We start from the raw sequence: 21,493 nt of genomic DNA on the forward strand, positions 1-21,493 counted from the left end.
CAACTCGACCCCGGGACTTATTCTTTTGTAAGCCCAGTACTTATTCTATCGGTCTCTTTTGCCGAACCACTAAGTAACGGGGACATAAACACACCAGCATCGGTTGTCAAGCAATGCTAGGGGGACAAACACACTTACACAAACACACACACGCATATATATATATATACATATATACGACGGGCTTCTTTCAGTTTCCGTCTACCAAATCCACTCACAAGGCTTTGGTCGGCCCGAGGCTATAGCAGAAGACATTTGCCCAAGGTGCCATGCAGTGGGACCGAACCTGGAACCATGTGGTTGGTAAACAAGCTACTTACCACACAGCCACTCCTGCACCTGGGACTGCAATAATTTGGTCATCTTTACATTCCAAATTCAAATTCTTCCATAGTTAACATTGCCTTTCATCCTTTCGGGGCTTATAAAAGGAGCAGCCATTGAACAGTATGGTTGATGTAATTGATTTACCCCTTCCCCCAAAACTGCAGGCCTTCTGCTAATGTCTCTACATTTATGACAAAGACTCCTCAAACCTTTCCATTCTTTCTCTCAGGATGCATTTCCATCAACATATAGGTTGACCTCTTTCAAACAGTAGTCTAACTCTTTAGTGTTCGCATTATTCTGCCAAAATTAATGCATTTTTATCCACATTGCCTTGAACTAATCGGGCATTATCTTGTAGCTTTGAGATTTTGATGAGGTAGCTGTTAATTTTTAAAACGATATTGTAGGGTTAGTGTGAGAGACCAGATATGGCCATAAAACAAGCAGAATACTTTTGGCCAGATATGGCCGGTTTAAATGCTAAAGGGTTAATACAATAGAATTTTATGATATTTCCCTCCTGCACAAATAAATTATGCTTTGATGTGTAAAAATATTACATAAATCATCTTATCTCTTTTTCTGTAACAAATATTACTTAAATTGTTATCATTTCAGGAACCTACTTTATCACTAAAACAAATGAAGCTGCTGACCTCCTCTGTTCGAAGGTTATAATGGACACAGGTTTGTGTGTCACATAGCTAGCTAGAGGTGATGGCCTCTTGGAGCTAATCAATGGCAGCATTCGTCCTATTTATCTGAACTGCCATGTTAGGTTGGCGATAACTATTAATATCCAGTACCGCTTCTGTAGTCTCCTTTAGAGAGACTTAGAAATAATGATATTTCTATAAATGAAGGAAAGATATTTACATAAATTCAATTAGCCAAGAATTTTATGATACTATTTTCCTCCAACACAAACAAGTTATGTTTTGGTATCTAAAAATATTACATCACATGTCTGATCTCTTACTTGACACAATATCTTAAATTTTCATCATTTCAGAAACCCAATTTATCACTTCAACTAGTGAAAAAGATAAATACATAAATTTCATTTGTCTACATCCCTTAAATCATTTAATTTTCTCAATAGGCAAAAAAACAAAAAAAAAACAGCATCTACACTGACACTCAAAGACCCCTTTTCGAATATTTGTTGAAACTGTTTCCCCCATCACAAACTGTCATAATATTTAAAAAGTGAATACATTGGATGATGCCGTTGCCAGCCTCGCCTGGCCCCATGCCGGTGGCACGTAAAAAGCACCATCCGTCCGTGGTCGTTTGCCAGCCCCGTCTGGCACGTAAAAAGCACCCACTACACTCACGGAGTGGTTGGCGTTAGGAAGGGCATCCAGCCGTTGAAACACTGCCAGATCAGACTGGACCTGGCGCAGCCTACTGGCTTCCCAGTCCCCAGTTGAACCGTCCAACCCATGCTAGCATGGAAAGCGGATGCTAAATGATGATGATGATGATGATGATATATCAATATCCACAAAGAAACAGAAAACTCAATAAAAAAAACAATATGACTATCATGGCTAAAACTATCTTTGACCATCGATTATTTCAATCAGAAACAACTTGGAATTAAAAGGCAGCTGTGACGCAAATAATGTATAACTAGCTTTTCCACTGAAATCATATTCCTATAAACTATTAACAATTAGTCTGATTAATTAATGATAAATACATTTTTCAGAAATACATTCATAAATTCATTATGGTTAGCAGTAACTTTTGTAGTCTGAAGATATACCTATTTCTTTACTACCCACAACGGGCTAAACACAGATGGGGACAAACAAGGACAGACAAACGGATTAAGTCGATTACATCGATCTCCAGTACGTAACTGGTACTTAATTTATCGACCCCGAAAGGATGAAAGGCAAAGTCAACCTCGGCGGAATTTGAACTCAGAACGTAACGGTAGACGAAATACGGCTACGCATTTCATCCAGCGTGCTAACGATTCTGCCAGCTTGCCGCCCTCTGAAGAAAAACAGTTGAGATTTTCAGCAATCTGTTGGAGATAGAAAACCATAACTTTTACTCTAACATGCTAAAGGCCTGATATGCAATAGGGATTCCTTTAGCTTTTTTTCTATATTTATACTAATGCCATACTTAACAAGTTTCACAACGCTAGTTATGCCACGATATTGCCAAAATATCTTACTGATTATTCTACTACTAAACATATTTATAGTAGGCCACAAGGATATGCCTCAAGCCACTGCAATGAAGTTGCAGCCTTTACATTTAGACACAATTCATAATTTTTTAGACATGGTTCATAAATTATTTTTGATACGGAAATTTTAAGAATTTTAGTGTTTTCTTCCACTACTGCAATGGACTCAACTCATTTCAAATTGTCTTCTCTGATTCATATTAAAACTACTCACTGCATGATGGGTTAAAGATGCCATTTCCTTTAACACCAACACCTGGATCTTTTATCTTATAATAATAATGAAATTATTGTATACAGTGCTCAGGTGCACCACAACTTGTCAGAAAGTGCGTATAGAGTATATGCAGTAATGTACAAATGTCTGGAAAGCGAACAATGCACGACTCAGATACATGCTTGTGTGTGTATAGAGGGGAGACGAATCTCAGAAAGCATGGAAGTTTTGAAGGATGCAGTGCTCCGACAACTAACAACTGATGCAGGCAGTTTGTTCCATACTTCAGCAACTCTCAGCGTGAAAACATGTTTCCTGAAGTCATGGGAGCTGTGCTGTTTTCTGACTTTGTAAATATGTCCACGGGTGTTAGATGGGTGGAGTTTGAAAAGGTGCTCGGAGTTTACCTGTTTAAGTCATAGGACTGTGGCCATACTGGGGCACCGCCTCGATACTTATAATCGATTTGCAATTTTACACCGTTAGTACTTCCCAACCATTTTAATTCTAAAGTTCCTTTGTTGCAGACATTTACAATGGGTTTCTGTTTCATTGATATCGTTCGTTTTTCAGATTCATCATTGCAGAGTAAAATTCAGTGATTAGAGATTTGGAGAAAAGATTTAAAAAAAAACTAATACTAACAGAACTCTAACTAAAGGAGTTGTTGCCCTTTGAGCCTGACCTACAAAAGAATAAAGTTACATTTGCCTAATAGTTTAAGTTGAAAAAATGTTCTTCATCACATTTACCTTCTAATTACACATATTTAATCATTAAGTTACATTTAACATCAATCTCCCATTAAATAGCCAATCTAAATCATAGTCGTAATTCAAGAATTTAGTGAAACAATAAAATTACGAATTTTGGAATTTTGTGAATATTTCCTAAATTTTACTCTTTAGGAAATACCATTTATATTCCAGATTTGATAAATAGAAATCACTACAAGATACAAATAACCGTGAAAAATTCTAACATCAAATAAACTTGTTCTATAATTACATCCTGTCTGTAACAGTAGAATGAACTTGTGATTAAATAACAGATTTGAAAAACATATAAAAGTTTACACAAGAGAATAAGTTCTAATAAGTACTTACCAACAGTTGTCAGTGGTTTATATAGTTGTTGCTGTGCTGTTTCAGGGTTTTGGTAACAAAGTTATATCAGTAGCAGAAGTTCTGAGTAGTTTGGTATGTGACAGTGTTATGTAGTTCTATGGAGTTGGTTGTGTAGTATGTAATGTGTGTTGTAGCCAATGACAAGCTGTCTTTTATTCCAGTGCAAGGAAACGGAAATACAGCCTCCAACTTTTGCAGTTAATGATGGGCTGACTCACAGACTGGTTTACTTAACCCACACCCACTTACATATACATGTGAATGTGTGTTAGTACATAAATGAATAAGGAAGAAATGTCTAATGATTAGAAGGAAGTGGACAGGCAATAAATTCAGTATGGAAAATATTGATTCAAAATAATGTTAATATAAATGTGTAAAAGTATAAGGAACCTAACTTTAGTAACTTTATGTTACAAACTGCACATAACTCTCAGAAAAGTTATGATGGAACCAAGATAACATTAATTCACATAAAAAATTAATATTTGGAAATATTATATTAATACAATAAAACAGCAGTGGAGTCAAAAAAGAAAATATTTTAGAAAATACGAAACTATGGCTATCAATAAACTTATTTATGTTCAGTAGAAATGTGTGAAGTAGAACACTGAAGAACAGCAGAATAAGAGAATGAGCAGAAGGAATGATATTTACCAAACCTTTTGCATTTGTTAGGTTAAAGGGGTTTACTTCATTTTGGATTTCATAGATTTCCTCAGAATTAATAAATAATAATATTGAAGAATTTCATGAAGAACAGAAGTAGAAGGCAACTACTAATAGATATAACTTCTACAAACTACCATAGTAAAATATTCTGTAAATCTCAGATTTTCTAACAAAACATTAACATCTTGGAGCCTTCAAAGTGAACACTGATAGCATTACAGAATATAAATATAAGATTATTAAGATTTTGCTATTTCAGAAATGGATTTGCAGAGAAGTTAGGATGTTGTATAAAATGTTTGCTGTATTTAGTTACAAATTATTATGCACTGTGCTAAAATTGCTCTGAGATTAGATTTATTTTATCAATACAATAAATGAGATTAAATACAAACCAAATAATTGGGTTGATTTACCGTAAATTAAAATCTAAAAAACAGAATCTGAAAACTAACGGAAACTAATGAATGAAACATTATTGATGCGTGTTCCACTATGAAATGAAATATTGTTTTGTTATTAATATTTTCTTTTAATGTATTCCTTACTGGAAATGTATTGCCTGTCTTGAGAAAATAATGCTTTGTTATGTTCTTGAAATTATGCTATTAGACGTCTGTTGCAGACAGGGGAGGAAGTGGAGGTACCTGGGGTGATGAAGGTACCTTTGGTAGTGTTGTTATTTTGGGTACAGCTGGCAGAGATGGTTTACAGTCTGAAGTAAACTGACTTTTCACTGGTACTGTAGAATGTTGTCCAGTTATGTTAGATGTGGTCCCAGTAATAGTCAAAGGTGTTTGGTCAAACGAACAGGAAGTGTTATTATCGACATTAGGTTGATGGTGATATCCATATTTGTTATCTCCCCTTGATCTGTTGAGTGTGTTTTGAAGTTGATTTCTTCTATTCCATGTCTGGTCACTTTGGTAACGGCACAGATCTAAAAATATCGAGATTTTATATAAATTTACTTTCCAATGAAAAATTAAACTCTTTAAAATTTCTTTCTTGCATAAAACTATTCTCCATCTGTGCAGGTTTGCTTGCAAATTTTTAATTTCTAAGAAACAACTTGATAATTTATTGATAATGAAGAAGATAATTAAATTCAGATGGTTCTCATATTAACATTCTCATTTTTGATTATGGATCAGTCTTGAGAAGGAATTTTGCAAGAAAAATATATTTTAAATTTTATACAATCAGTATCTTAACCCCTATTTCTGAAAGTGTTACAAATGGACAATAATCATTAATTTGAAATTAAATCATAGTCCTTTTTATTTGGAGACTGGTGGAATGAAAGCTCCCTTGTTTGAAAAGCATTCAATGGATTAGTTACAGAAAGAGTCTCTATGTGTAAAGCACTGCCTTAATATCCTACTCATCTGACTCATGCTATCATAAGAAAAATGAACGTAAAAGGAATGAACAAACTAAATTAAATATATGTATTACACTTTCGTTAGGAAATATGATATTTAATTTAAAAGTTTCTTACATCTGAAGAAATGCTTAGTATTTTTAACTTACCTGGTAGTTCCTCATAATGTCCAGCACTACCGACACTCCAGCCATGACCACTATCAGTGTGAGATGACAATGTTGACATCTCACTAAATTGGTCAGGATTGTTCAGTTCTCTGTAACCTGGAGACATACTTTCTTCTCTGGGAATAAACATCTATAAATATAGATCCAATGGATCGTCATAATGTTCTGGACATTAAAAAAAAAGAAATATATCTCAAAGATTTAGACAATTCTAAGGAATTTTAATCATTGTATACTCTAAGTTCTAAACTTTCTGAAGTCTACAAGTAATTTCCTAGAAAGATGACCTCAAAACATTAGTCGGAATATATATAGGTAATTTTTAGTATATTTTATTTACTCTGTCTCCAGGATATCTTCATCATCGCCATCTCAGAGTGCTATGACTTATGAGTTTATAATATACAAAGAAGCTTCAATTAGTAAGAAAGAATCATATATTAAGTAATTTAGTCACCCCAGTAAACTGGGGATATGAAGAATAACAAGCAGAGTAAATAATTCAATATGAAAACAGCAGTCGAGTTCCAAACTAACTTTTCAAATTGTATATGATAGATCATCAATATTACCCCAGTAACATAGGAAAACTATTCTACAGATGAAAATAGCAGACCTGTTTTATTCATGTCTAATGCTGACTGCAATTGTACAGATAAAATTTACAATTGTCTAAAATACTGTGTATATAACATTCCTCCAACCACAAAGATTGCACGTGTCAATAAATATTTGTTACTTCTCAATTTCCTTTGCAGCATTCAGATGAAGTTTTTCTAGGAATAACCAAAATTGAAAAGAATGCAAAAATACATTTGGAAAAGATTGATGAACAATAAAGGGAATGATTTGAATGTAAAATAGTGAGAGTGGTCATCATCATCTTTGAACATCAGTTCTCGATGCTGACATGGGATGGAGAGTAGGACAGGAGTTAGCTAGCCTGAGGGTTGTCCATGCTTCATCTCCCTATTTTTCTATAGTTTCTATGAAGGGATGCACTTCATAACACCAACCACATAACACAGTGGCCCCAACATGGGAACTTTTATGTGGAACCTCTATGGGCAATTTTACATGGCACCTGCAAAGGTGTATTTACATGGTTGCAAAATGTTTGCTCTGAAATATATATAAAGCAATTATATTTCATGTAGCAACACAAAAACAAATGAAATATGCAACAACCCTTTTTTTTCTTGATATTTCAAATAAATATAAGCAATTTACCTGTTCAGGTCTGTTCAAAGTAAAATCATTCCACTTATCACATGGCATGGTTCTGCAGTAAGTATCTTCCCTATAAACCTTTGATTCTTGAGATGGCTTCAGTTTTCTCGACATCGTGTACTGAACTCCAGGAGGAACACAGGTAGGATCAAATATATATTTTGATTGGATGTTTAATGCAGGTGTAACCTTGTGGTACATATCAACACTGTTGTTATGGTTGCCGTCTGTCTGCTTCAACCTATGAACTATACAGATCGATATAGAGATCACTATGACAACTGATACGATCACAGCTGCTACAACAATAACAATCATCACATTCAATTGGAGACCATTACTTGATTCTGTTGTTGTCTTTGAAGGGGTCTTAAATATCTTTGATGTGCTGTTACTAACTGTTAGAGTCAAAGACAAAGTTGTTGTCGACGACAGAACTGGACTGCCACTGTCTTTCACACCTAATTCCAGTTCATAGAATCCAGCATCATTTTGGTAAAGTGAGCGAGAGAAAGATAAGACACCAGAGTGATGGTTCATTTGAAATAAGTGTTTCTCATTACCTCTGAGTATTTCATATGTGAGGAAGGCATTGTGTTGACTGTCTCTGTCAGAGGCCCTAACAACTGTGATATCATGGTCAGAGTGGGGATGGTAGTGGACATTAAGAGTGAAAGGGTCAACATTAGGGAAACTGAAATAGGGAGCATTATCATTTAAATCCATAACCTCAACAACAACATTTGCTCTCTTCTCCAGTGATGGTGTTCCTTTATCTTTTACTAAAACCTTAAACTCATACAAGTTCTTTTCTTCTCTGTCTAGGGACTCAGTTGTGGAAATGAATCCCACATCAGATATCTGAAATGGTAGAATATCTTTTCCATTAGATAATAGAGAATAGGTTAATTGTCCTCCATCTCCAATATCTGGGTCTGTGGCATTGACATATCCAACAGGTAAGTCTTTGTGTTCATTTTCATAGGTGAGAAACTTAAATATGTCCTGACTAAACTGAGGTTGTACATCATTTATGTCAGTAACCACCACAGAAAACCGTTTCTCTACTTTCAATGGAGGTAAACCATTATCTTGACATTTAATGGTGAAATTAAAGCTCTTCTCTCTCTCTCTATCTATTTCACTCTTGACAACAACTTTGTATTTCTTTTCAGACATTGAAATAAGCTGAAGATATCTGTTTTGTAAATGACATTTCACTTGTCCATTTGCTCCACTGTCATTGTCAATAACTTTGACAAAAGCAACAAAACTATGAATTTGAGCTGCTTCTGAGATGAAAGCTGTTTTTCCAGTTGACTTAACAAAAAATTTGAAGTCAATGTTTGGTGGATTATTCAAATGAGTGACACCATTTACCAGAACAGTGGCAGCTGAGGACATTGGTGGGTTACCATTATCCCTAGCTTCAACAAACAATTTATATATCCTTCCAAATTGAAATTCTTTCTTTAAAAACAAATATCCAGTTACTTCATCTAATCTGAAAAACTGTTCAGTATATTTTGATGTTATGGCATTGAAAAAATAAGATATTAATCCATTTTCTCCTTCATCTAAATCTGTGGCTGACAGCTTTGCAATCGGTTTGTTTAACTGGTGTGTGTCATTTACAGTGATATTATAATTCTTCTCAGAGAACAAAGGTTTATTGTCATTTATATCCTTAACTAATATTTTAATACGAAGTACACCTTTTTTCTGTGGTGACCCATTATCTCTGGCAATTAGCTGAATTTCATAAATGCTTTTTGTCTCACGATCTAAGACATTTTCAAGGTTTAGTTGCAACAAATCAGATCCATCCAACTCTTTAGAAACAATCAATTTAAAAGGAGTATTTAAATCTTCAATCTCATAAGTGATTCTGGAATTCTGAATATTGACATCATTATCAATGGCATTTGGAATTATATACTTCGTTCCTATTGAATCATTTTCATCAAATTTTAAGTGAAATTCCTTTTTTGGAAACTTGGGAGAATTATCATTAACATCTTCTATTATAACTTTGATTTCTAATATCTTAATAACAGAATAGCCATGTTGAACAGTTATTTCTAATATTCTGAAACATTCTACATTAAATTGACACAGAATTTCTGCATCCAATATGGCAGCAGTGTACAAGTGTCCTCCCTGTGTAACATTAAATAACGGAGCTGCTCCATTTGTACTTCCCTGAACAACATTAAATGTCAGTTTGCTGTTATCGTCAAGAGATGGTACAGTATCCAATAAGTGTGTATCAATGACAATATCTCCAATGAAGCTGTGTATATCATTGTTCTCTTTCACATGGTAGGTATGATCCACACACCAACAATTGTTAACCATTAACAACACCAACGAAAGTATGTATAACATGGTTACAGTCTACAATTCTGTTACAAGGAAATATATGTAAAATGTTGTTGAAACCTAAGAAATAATGACTTCTTGAATATTTTCTTCTGTTATCACCTGTAAACATATGAAACAAAAATTTATTTATGCATTAATAAACCAGAAAATTCACATCACTGAACACTGACAGTAATGAAAAAAAATTGTACCAACATTTTACAAGTTATGACAAAAAATCTACATTATCATTCCATTCTTTATCACTATATGCATTTGATAGAATTTTCAACTTATTTTCCTCCTACAGATTTAAGTTATATTTTTGTGTGCAAAAATATTATATCAATTGTATAATCTCTTATTCTTTGTAACAAACATTTCTTAAATTTTCATCATTTCAAGAACCTAATTTATACTTCAAATAAAAGAAGGAAGCATTAACATATGTTTGACTGGTCTACATCTGCTAATTTATCTTAAATTCTCATTTTGTGTACTAAGAAAGGAAGCCTACACTGACAATTAATGAACCTTTCCCAAATATCAGTCAAATCTCCCCCAAATCACAAACTATCATAATATTTAAAAAGGGGACATATTGGATAACATATTGAATACTATATATCAAAGTACAGCATGACACAAGAAAAAAAAGATATGATTATTATGGTTAGAACTGCCTCTGATTATTGATCTATCCAATTGCAAACAACATGAGATTTAAATTTTGTTTGGCAGTCAAGTAATATATAATATATAATTATGTTTCTATACATTATCCACAATCAAGTCTGATTAATAAATGATAAATGTATTTTTCAGCAATATTAGGTTGTCAAGAAAGTTCTTGCAGTTTTTAACCTTTAAATTCAGTTGCACAAATCTCAGCTTAAACAGAACTTTATTAATCAAAATAAACACCATCAGAATCAACACACTTTTGCCAACACGAAACAAGTTTATTTATGCCAGTAGCATAAAAATCCTGCATTCTGGTAGCAATGAAGTCGTTGAGGGTGTGTTTGGCATCATCTTGGTTTTTGAAGAATTTCTGACACAGGATGTTGTTGAGATGCTTGAATAAGTGGTAGTCGGTTGGCAAGAGGTCTGGTGACTATGGCATATGAGGCTGTGTTTCGTAACCCAATTCGTTCAACTTCTGCAGGGTCAGTTGTGCGACGTGTAGTTGAGTGTTGTCGTGGAGAAGAATTGGTAATTTTCTATTGACCAATGCTGGCTGTTGTTGTCGGAGTTTCTTATGCATTTCATCTATTTACAGACAGAACTTCTCTGCCATAATGGTTTCGCCTGGATCCAAAAAGGCGTGATGGATTACAATGGCCGCAGACCACCATGACCTTCTTTTGGTGCAACTTTGGCTTTGGGAAGTGCTGTGGAGCTTTGTCGGTGCCCAACCACTGAGCTGAGCATCACCGGTTGTTGTAAAGTATCCATTTTTCATCACAAGTCACAATCCAGTCGTTCTTGCTGTGTAAAAGAAGGGAAGACGACACTTTAAAATGGCATTTTTTTGGGTTGTCGTTCAATTCATGCGGCACCCATTTCTCAAGTAATATTTTTCTAATCTCTTTCAAGTGGTTGGAAATTGTCACATACGTTACGTCTAATTCAGAATCAAGTTCTCGAACAGTTGTGCGTGAATTGGCTTCCACTAAGGCTCTTAGTTGATCATTGTCAACATCCGATGGCTGACCACCATGCTTATCTTCAAGACTCTTGTCACCGCTACGAAATTTCTTGAACCACGATTGTGCTGTATGTTCATTAGTGGTTCCTGGGCCAAATGCATCGTTGATATCATGAGCTATTTCAGCAGCTTTTCGGCCTAGCTTGAACTGGAATAAGAAAATTGTGCGAATTTGCTTTTTGTCCATGTTGTATGCAACGTTCTGGACAAAATGGTCTAATTATTCAATAAGAAAAAGAGTAACACGATTAGATAGAACGAAAAATGGGCTTTAAAATGACATATAAAGTCTTAGTAATTTAATGATATTTAATTTGAAAATATATCATTTAAAACCAAAATGTAAAATTCAGCAAGAACTTTCTTGACAACCTAATACGTTCATAAATACATTATGGTAAGCAGTAAGTTTTGTAGTCTGAAGAATATCCGGTTAAGCTTTTCAGCAATCTGCTGTAGATAGGGAACCTAAATTTTTGCTGTAAGATGCTAAGATCTTAATATTCTAAGGGGTTTCTTTTTTATCCTTTATTTCTTTTAGGAACTGGACTCCAGCTTTGCTGGGGTACTCCCTTGATACTTATAACACATTCACTCTTTTACAACATTAGTACTCCCCAACCGTTCTATTCCTAAAGCTATTAAGTTGCAGACTTTGAAAATGGTTCTCTTGCTTCATTGATAGGGTTCGTTTCTTAGATTCACAGTTACTGAGTCACAATCTGTAATTCACGATTTGATGCAAAGGAAGTAAAAGATAAAACTGACAGAACACTAATTAAATGAGTTGTTGCCCTTTGATTCTGGCCTAAAAATAACAACAAAAAAAAAATGTCTGCCTAACAATCTAAGCTGAAAAAATAATTTCCTTCATCACATCTCCCTTCTAATTATCAATATTTAGCGTCATTCTCACATTAAACATTTGACAATCTAATCACAATTAAACATTCAGTAATCTTGCGATTCCTTGGAACAGAAAAATCAAAAATTTTACAATTTAGTAAAATTATATCTTTCCTAAAATTTACCATTCTAGACGGTCTTTGAGAAATAATATTTATATTCTAGATTTGATGAATGGAAATCGTGACAAGGTACAAATATCTGTGAAAAGTTCTAACATCAAGTAAACTTATTCTATTTCTACATCCTGTCTGTAACAATAGAATGAACTTTTGATTAAATAAACCATTTGAAAAACATATAAAAGATTACACAACAGAATAAGTTCTAATAAGTACTTACCAACAGTTGTCAGTGGTTTATATAGTTGTTGCTGTGCTGTTTCAGGGTTTTGGTAACAAAGTTATATCAGTAGCAGAAGTTCTGAGTAGTTTGGTATGTGACAGTGTTATGTAGTTCTATGGAGTTGGTTGTGTAGTATGTAATGTGTGTTGTAGCCAATGACAAGCTGTCTTTTATTCCAGTGCAAGGAAACGGAAATACAGCCTCCAACTTTTGCAGTTAATGATGGGCTGACTCACAGACTGGTTTACTTAACCCACACCCACTTACGTATACATGTGAATGTGTGTTAGTACATAAATGAATAAGGAAGAAATGTCTAATGATTAGAATGAAGTGGACAGGCAATAAATTCAGTATGGAAAATATTGATTCAAAATAATGTTAACATAAATGTGTAAAAGTAAAAGGAACCTAACTTTAGTAACTTTATGTTACAAACTGCACATAACTCTCAGAAAAGTTATGATGGAACCAAGATAAAATTGATTCATATAAAAGATAAATATTTGGAAATATTATTATATTAATACAATAAAACAGCAGTGGAGTCAAAAAAGAAAATATTTTAGAAAATACGAAACTATGGCTATCAATAAACTTATTTATGTTCAGTAGAAACGTGTGAAGTAGAAAACTGAAGAACAGCAGAATAAGAGAATGAGCAGAAGGAATGATATTTACCAAACCTTTTGCATTTGTTAGGTTAAAGGGGTATACTTCATTTTGGGTTATATAGATTTCCTCAGAATTAATAATAATAATATTGAAGAATTTCATGAAGAACAGAAGTGGAAGGCAACTACTAATAGATATAACTTCTACAAACTACCATAGTAAAATATTCAGTAAATCTCAGATTTTGTAACAAAACATTAACATCTTGGAGCCTTCGAAGTGAACACTGATAGCATTACAGAATATAAATATAAGATTCTTAAGATTTACTATTTCAGAAATGGATTTGCAGAGAAGTTAGGATGTTGTATAAAATGTTTGCTGTATTTAGTTACAAATTATTATGCACTGTGCTGAAATTGCTATGAATTTAGATTTATTTTATCAATACAATAAATGAGATTAAATACTAACCAAATAATTGGGTTGATTTACTGTAAATTAAAAGCTAAAAACAGAATCTGAAAACTAACTGAAACTAATTAATGAAACATTATTGATGCGTGTTCTACTATGAAATGAAATATTGTTTTGTTATTAATATTTTCTTTTAATGTATTCCTTACTGGAAACGTATTGCCTGTCTTGAGAAAATAATGCTTTGTTATGTTCTTGAAATTATGCTATTAGACGTCTGTTGCAGACAGGGGAGGAAGTGGAGGTACCTGGGGTGATGATGGTACCTTTGGTAGTGTTGTTATTTTGGGTACAGCTGGCAGAGATGGTTTACAGTCTGAAGTAAACTGACTTTTCACTGGTACTGTAGAATGTTGTTCAGTTATGTTAGATGTGGTCCCAGTAATAGTCAAAGGTGTTTGGTCAATCGAACAGGAAGTGTTATTATCGACATTAGGTTGATGGTGATATCCATATTTGTTATCTCCCCTTGATCTGTTGAGTGTGTTTTGAAGTTGATTTCTTCTATTCCATGTTTGGTCACTTTGGTAACGGCACAGATCTAAAAATATCGAGATTTTATACAAATTTACTTTGCAATCAAAAATTAAACTCTTTAAAATTTCTTTCGTGCATAAAACTATTCTCAACAACAACTTGATAATTTATTGATAATGAAGAATATAATTAAATTCAGATGGTTCTCATATTAACATTCTCATTTTTAATTAGTGATTAGTCTTGAAAAGGAATTTTCCAAGAAAAATATATTTTCAAGAAATTTTAATAGAACATTTAATACAATCAACATTAACCCCTATTTCTGAAAGTGTTACAAATGGACAATAATCATTAATTTGAAATTAAATCATAGTCCTTTTTATTTGGAGACTGGTGGAATGAAAGCTCCCTTGTTTGAAAAGCATTCAATGGATTAGTTATAGAAAGAGCCTCTATGTGTAAAGCACTGCCTTAATAGTCTACTCATCTGATTCATGCTAGCATAAGAAAAATGAACGTAAAAGGAATGAACAATCTAAATTAAATATATGTATTACACTCTCATTAGGAAATATGATATAAAATTTAAAAGTTTCTTACAACTGAAGAAATTCTTGGTATTTTTATCTTACCTGGCAGTTCCTCATAATGTCCAGCACTACCAACACTCCAGCCATGACCACTATCAGTGTGAGATGACAATGTTGACATCTCACTGAATTGGTCAGGATTGTTCAGTTCACTGTAACCTGGAGACATACTTTCTTCTCGGGGAATAAACATCTATAAATATAAATCAATGGATCATCATAATGTTCTGGACATTCAAAAACAGGAAATATATTTCAAAAATTTAGACAATTTTAAGGAACCTTCGGTTGGGATGTTAACTTCTAAGCATTGTATACTTTGAATTCTAAACTTTCGAAAGTCTACAAATGATTTGTTAGAAGGTTGACCTCGAAACACCAGTCGGAATATAAATAAGTAATTTTTAGTATATTTTATTTATTCTGTCTCCAGGATATCTTCATCATCGCCATCTGAGAGTGCTATGACTTTTGAGTTTATAATATACAAAGAAGCTTCAATTAGTAAGAAAGAATTATATATTAAGTAATTTAGTTACCCCAGTAAACTGAGGATATGAACAATAACAAGCAGAGTAAATAATTCAATATGAAAACAGCAGTCAGGTTTCAAACTAACTTTTCAAATTGTATATGATAGATCATCAATATTACCCCAGTAACATAGGAAAACTATTCTACAAATGAAAATAGTAAACCTGTTTTATTCATGTCTAATGATGACTGCAATTGTACAGATAAGATTAGCAATTGTCTAAAATACTGTGTATATAACATTCCTCCAACCATAAAGATTGTACATGTCAATAAATATTTGTTAGTTCTCAATTTCTTTTGCAGCATTCACCTGTTTTTCCAGGAATACCCAAAATTGAAAAGTATGCAAAAATACATTTGGAAAAGATAGATGAACAATAAGGTGAATGATTTGAATGTAAAATAGTGAGAGTGGTCATCATCATCTTTGAACATCATTCTCCATGCTGACATGGGATGGAGAGTAGAACAGGAGTTAGCTAGCCTTAGAGCTGTCCATGCTTCATCTCCCTATTTTTGTATAGTTTCTATGAAGGGACACTCATCCTAACTCCAACCACTTAACACAGTGGGTGCTTTTATACGGCCCCAACATGGGAACTTTTAGGAGGAATCTCTCTAGGCAATTTTACATGGCACCAAAATGATTTATTTACATGGTACTAAAAATGATTGCTCTGAAATATATATAAAGCAATAATATTTCATACAGGAACACAAAGACAAATGAAATATGCAACAAAACCTTTTCTTTCTTGATATTTCAAATAAATATAAGCAATTTACCTGTTCTGGTCTGTTCAAAGTGAAATCATTCCACTTATCACATGGCATGGTTCTGCAGTAAGCATCTTCCCTATAAACATTTGATTCTTGAGATGGCTTCAGTTTTCTCGACATTGTGTACGAAATGCCAGGTGGAACACAGGTAGGATCAAATATATATTTCGATTGGGTGTTTAATGCAGGTGTAACCTTGTGGTACATATCAACACTGTTGTTATAGTTGCTGTCTGTCTGCTTCAGTCTATGAACTATACAGATTGATATAGAGATCACTATGACAACTGATACGATCACAGCTGCTACAACAATAACAATCATCACATTCAATTGGAGACCATTACTTGATTCTGTTGTTGTCTTTGAAGGGATCTTAAATATCTTTGATGTGTTGTTACTAACTGTGAGAGTCAAAGACAAAGTTGTTGTCGATGACAGAACTGGACTGCCACTGTCTTTCACACCTAATTCCAGTTCATAGAATCCAGCATCATTTTGGTAAAGTGAGCGAGAGAAAGATAAGACACCAGAGTGATGGTTCATTTGAAATAAGTGTTTCTCATTACCTCTGAGTATTTCATATGTGAGGAAGGCATTGTGTTGGCTGTCTCTGTCAGAGGCCCTAACAACTGTGATATCATGGTCAGAGTGGGGATGGTAGTGGACATTAAGAGTGAAAGGGTCAACATTAGGGAAACTGAAATAGGGAGCATTATCATTTAAATCCATAACCTCAACAACAACATTTGCTCTCTTCTCCAGTGATGGTGTTCCTTTATCTTTTACTAAAACCTTAAACTCATACAGGTTCTTTTCTTCTCTGTCTAGGGACTCAGTTGTGGAAATGAATCCCACATCAGATATCTGAAATGGTAGAATATCTTTTCCATTAGATAATAGAGAATAGGTTAATTGTCCTCCATCTCCAATATCTGGGTCTGTGGCATTGACTTGTCCAACAGGGAAGTCTTTGTGTTCATTTTCATAGGTGAGAAACTTAAATATGTCCTGACTAAACTGAGGTTGTACATCATTTATGTCAGTAACCAGCACAGAAAACTGTTTCTCTACTTTCAATGGAGGTAAACCATTATCTTGACATTTAATGGTGAAATTAAAGCTCTTCTCACTCTCTCTATCTATTTCACTCTTGACAACAACTTTGTAATTCTTTTCAGACATTGAGACTAACTGAAGGTATTTATTTTGTAAATGACACTTCACTTGTCCATTTACTCCACTGTCATTGTCAATAGCATTGACAAAAGCAACAAAACTCTGAATTTGTGTTCCTTCTGAGATGACTGCTGTGTTTCCAGTTGACTTTAAGAGAAATTTGAAGTCAATGTTTGGTGGATTATTCAAATGAGTGACACCATTTACCAGAACAATGGTAGTTGATGACATTGGTGGATTACCATTATCCCTAGCTTCAACAAACAATTTATATATCCTTCCAAATTGAAATTCTTTCTTTAGAAACAAATATCCAGTTACTTCATCTAATCTGAAACACTTTATAGCATATGTTGATGTTTTACTATTGAAGACGTAAGATATTAATCCATTTTCTCCTTCATCTAAATCTGTGGCTGACAGCTTTGCAATCGGTTTGTTTAACTGGTGTGTGTCATTTACAGTGACATTATAAGTATTTTGGGAGAACACAGGGAAATTATCATTAATATCTTTAATAATTATTTTTATATGAAGTACACCTTTTTTCTGTGGTGATCCATTATCTCTGGCAATTAGCTGAATTTCATAAATGCTTTTTGTCTCACGATCTAAGACGTTTTCTAGATTGAGTTGCAATAAATCAGATCCATCCAATTTTTTAGAAACAATCAATTTAAAAGGAGTATTTAAATCTTCAATCTTATAAGTGATTCTGGAATTCTGAATACTGACATCATTATCAATGGCATTTGGAATTATATACTTGGTTCCTATGAAATCATTTTCCTCAAATTTTAAATGAAATTCCTTTTTTGGAAACTTTGGAGAATTATCATTGACATCTTCTATTATAACTTTGAGTTTTAATAACTTAATAAAAGAATGGCCGTGTTGAACAGCTATTTCTAACATCCTGAAACATTCCACATTACATTGACACAGAATTTCTGCATCCAATATGGCAGCTGTGTACAAGTGTCCTCCCTGTGTAACATTAAATAACTGGTCTGTTTCATCAGAACTTCTCTGAAGTACATTAAACATCAGTTTGCTGTTATCATCAAGAGATGGTACAGTATCCAATAGGTGTGTATCAGTGACAATATCTCCAATAAAGCTGTGTATATCATTGTTCTCTTTCACATGGTAGGTATGATCCACACACCAACAATTGTTAACCATTAACAACACCAACCAAAGTATGTATAACATGGTTACAATCTACAATTCTGTTACAAGGAAATATATGTATAATGTTTTTGAAGACTTCTGTAATATTTTCTTCTGTTATCACCTGTAAACATATGAAACAAAAACTTAATTATGCATTGATAATGATGAAGTAATCTATATATATTCACATCACTGAAAACTGATAGCATTGAAAAAAAATTGTCCCAAGATATTACAAGTTATGCCAAAGAATCTAAATTATCATTCTTTTTTTATCTTTATATGTATTTGATAGATTTTTATATTATTTTCTTCCTACACATTTAAGTTATGTTTTAGTGTGTAAAAATATTACAACAGTTGTATGATCTCTCACTCTTTGTAACAAACATTTCTTAAGTTTTCATCATTTCAAGAACCTAATTTATACCTCATATAAATGAAGGAAGTATATTAACATATGTCTGACTGGTCTACATCTGCTAATTTATCTTAAATTCTCATTAGGTGTACAAAAAAATGAATCCTACACTGACAATTAACAAACCTCTTCCAAATATCAGTCAAATCTCCCCCAAATCACAAACTATCATAATATTTAAGAAGGGGACATATTGGATAATATATATCAAAGTCCAGCATGGCACAAGACAAAAAGATATGATTATTATGGTTAGAACTGACTTTGATCACTGATCTATCCAATTAGAAACAACATGAGATTTAAATTTTGTTTGGCAGTCAAGTAATATATAATTAGCTTTTCCACTGAAATCATATTTCTATACATTATCCACAATCAAGTCTGATTAATTAATGATAAATGCATTTTTCAAAAATACATTCATAATCACATTATGGTAAGCAGTAAGTTTTGTAGTCTGAAGAACATCCAGTTGAGCTTTTCAGCAATCTGCTGTAGAAAGAAAAACTTAATTTTTGCTGTAACATTCTAAAAGCACAATATGCTATGGGGTTTTCTTTTTCTGTGACCGCATGTGTATCATTGGCTATTTTCTTTCTCCGTTTTCCCTTCCTTGGACCCTTCCTTTTTCTATGTTTCTGATTAGGGGCTTCGCTCGAAATGTTAAATACTCCATCTTTCATTTCTTTCCTAAGTGTCGAAGAACTCTGTACTTGTTCCACGTCCTTGCGTTGATGTGTTTTCTCTTTATTCATTTTTGGAGTAACTATATATATATATATATATGTATACACAAATAGAAATTTCTATCGGTTTGTTTTGAGACGCATAAATTATAATGGTTATTGACAATTTTTGTCTTTTTTTCGGCATATTTGGCATTAGAATTTTTCTTTTGCCCTTATTTTTGTACATTATTTATAAATTTAACCTTTAAAGGTATTTTTTGATATGCTGGCCAGTGGTGTTGTTTAACTGAATAGCATCTTTGTTCTCCATCATCCCATAACTAAACTCAATACTCAATATGCATCAGGAAGACAAGTTGAAATGAATGTTCCTGAGTCACAATCTGTAATTTACTATTTGATGAAAAGGAAGTAAAAGATAAAACTAACAGAACACTAACTAAAGGAGTTGTTGCCCTTTGATTCTGACCTAAAAATAACAAAAAACAAATAATGTCTGCCTAACAGTCTAAGCTGAACAAAATAATTTCCTTCATCACATCTCCCTTCTAATTACTAATATTTAGCATCATTCTCACATTAAACATTTGCCAATCTAATCACAATTAAACAATCAGTAATTTAGTGATTCCCTGGAACAGTAAAATTACAAATTTTAAAATTTAGTAAAATTATATCTTTCCTAAAATTTACCATTCTAGACGGTCTTTGAGAAATAATATTTATATTTTAGATTTGATGAATGGAAATCATGACAAGGTACAAATATCTGTGAAAAATTCTAACAATAAGTAAACTTACTCTATTTTTACATCCTGTCTGTAACAGTAGAATGAACTTTTGATTAAATAAAAGATTTGAAAAATATACAAAAGATTACACAACAGAATAAGTTCTAATAAGTACTTACCAACAGTTGTCAGTGGTTTATATAGTTGTTGCTGTGCTGTTTCAGGGTTTTGGTAACAAAGTTATATTACTAGCAGAAGTTCTGAGTAGTTTGGTATGTGACAGTGTTATGTAGTTCTATGGAGTTGGTTGTGTAGTATGTAATGTGTGTTGTAGCCAATGACAAGCTGTCTTTTATTCCAGTGCAAGGAAACGGAAATACAGCCTCCAACTTTTGCAGTTAATGATGGGCTGACTCACAGACTGGTTTACTTAACCCACACCCACTTACATATACATGTGAATGTGTGTTAGTACATAAATGAATAAGGAAGAAATGTCTAATGATTAGAAGGAAGTGGACAGGCAATAAATTCAGTATGGAAAATATTGATTCAAAATAATGTTAATATAAATGTGTAAAAGTATAAGGAACCTAACTTTAGTAACTTTATGTTACAAACTGCACATAACTCTCAGAAAAGTTATCATGGAACCAAAATAAAATTGATTCATATAAAAGATAAATATTTGGAAATATTATTATATTAATACAATAAAACAGCAGTGGAGTCACAAAGAAAACTTTTTAGAAAATACGAAACTATGGCTATCAATGAACTTATTTATGTTCAGTAGAAATGTGTGAAGTAGAACACTGAAGAATAGCAGAATAAGAGAATGAGCAGAAAGAATGATATTTACCAAACCTTTTGCATTTGTTAGGTTAAAGGGGTTTACTTCATTTTGGATTTCATAGATTTCCTCAGAATTAATAATAATAATATTGAAGAATTTCGTGAAGAACAGAAGTGGAAGGCAACTACTAATAGATATAACTTCTACAAACTACCGTAGTAAAATATTCTGTAAATCTCAGATTTTGTAACAAAACATTAACATCTTGGAGCCTTCAAAGTGAACACTGATAGCATTACAGAATATAAATATAAGATTCTTAAGATTTTGCTATTTCAGAAATGGATTTGC

The 21,493-nt window shown here is 33.0% G+C and overlaps 1 protein-coding gene across 1 annotated transcript in view; it reads right to left on the reverse strand.

Annotated features, from left to right (window-relative positions):
* The window catches only part of LOC115218964, a 47,971-nt gene extending 29,438 nt beyond the window's left edge, over nucleotides 1-18,533 (reverse strand). The window contains exons 1-2 of the mRNA XM_036509193.1: nucleotides 16,154-18,533; nucleotides 14,873-15,023 (exon numbers count right to left, since the gene is read on the reverse strand). Coding sequence (XP_036365086.1) covers nucleotides 14,873-15,023; nucleotides 16,154-18,511 — 2,509 coding nt within the window. The 5' untranslated portion in view covers nucleotides 18,512-18,533. The remainder of the gene's footprint in view (nucleotides 1-14,872; nucleotides 15,024-16,153) is intronic.
* Between the last annotated feature and the right edge of the window lie 2,960 nt (nucleotides 18,534-21,493).

Source organism: Octopus sinensis, linkage group LG14 (genome assembly GCF_006345805.1).
Source record: "Octopus sinensis linkage group LG14, ASM634580v1, whole genome shotgun sequence".
NCBI lineage: Eukaryota > Metazoa > Mollusca > Cephalopoda > Octopoda > Octopodidae > Octopus > Octopus sinensis.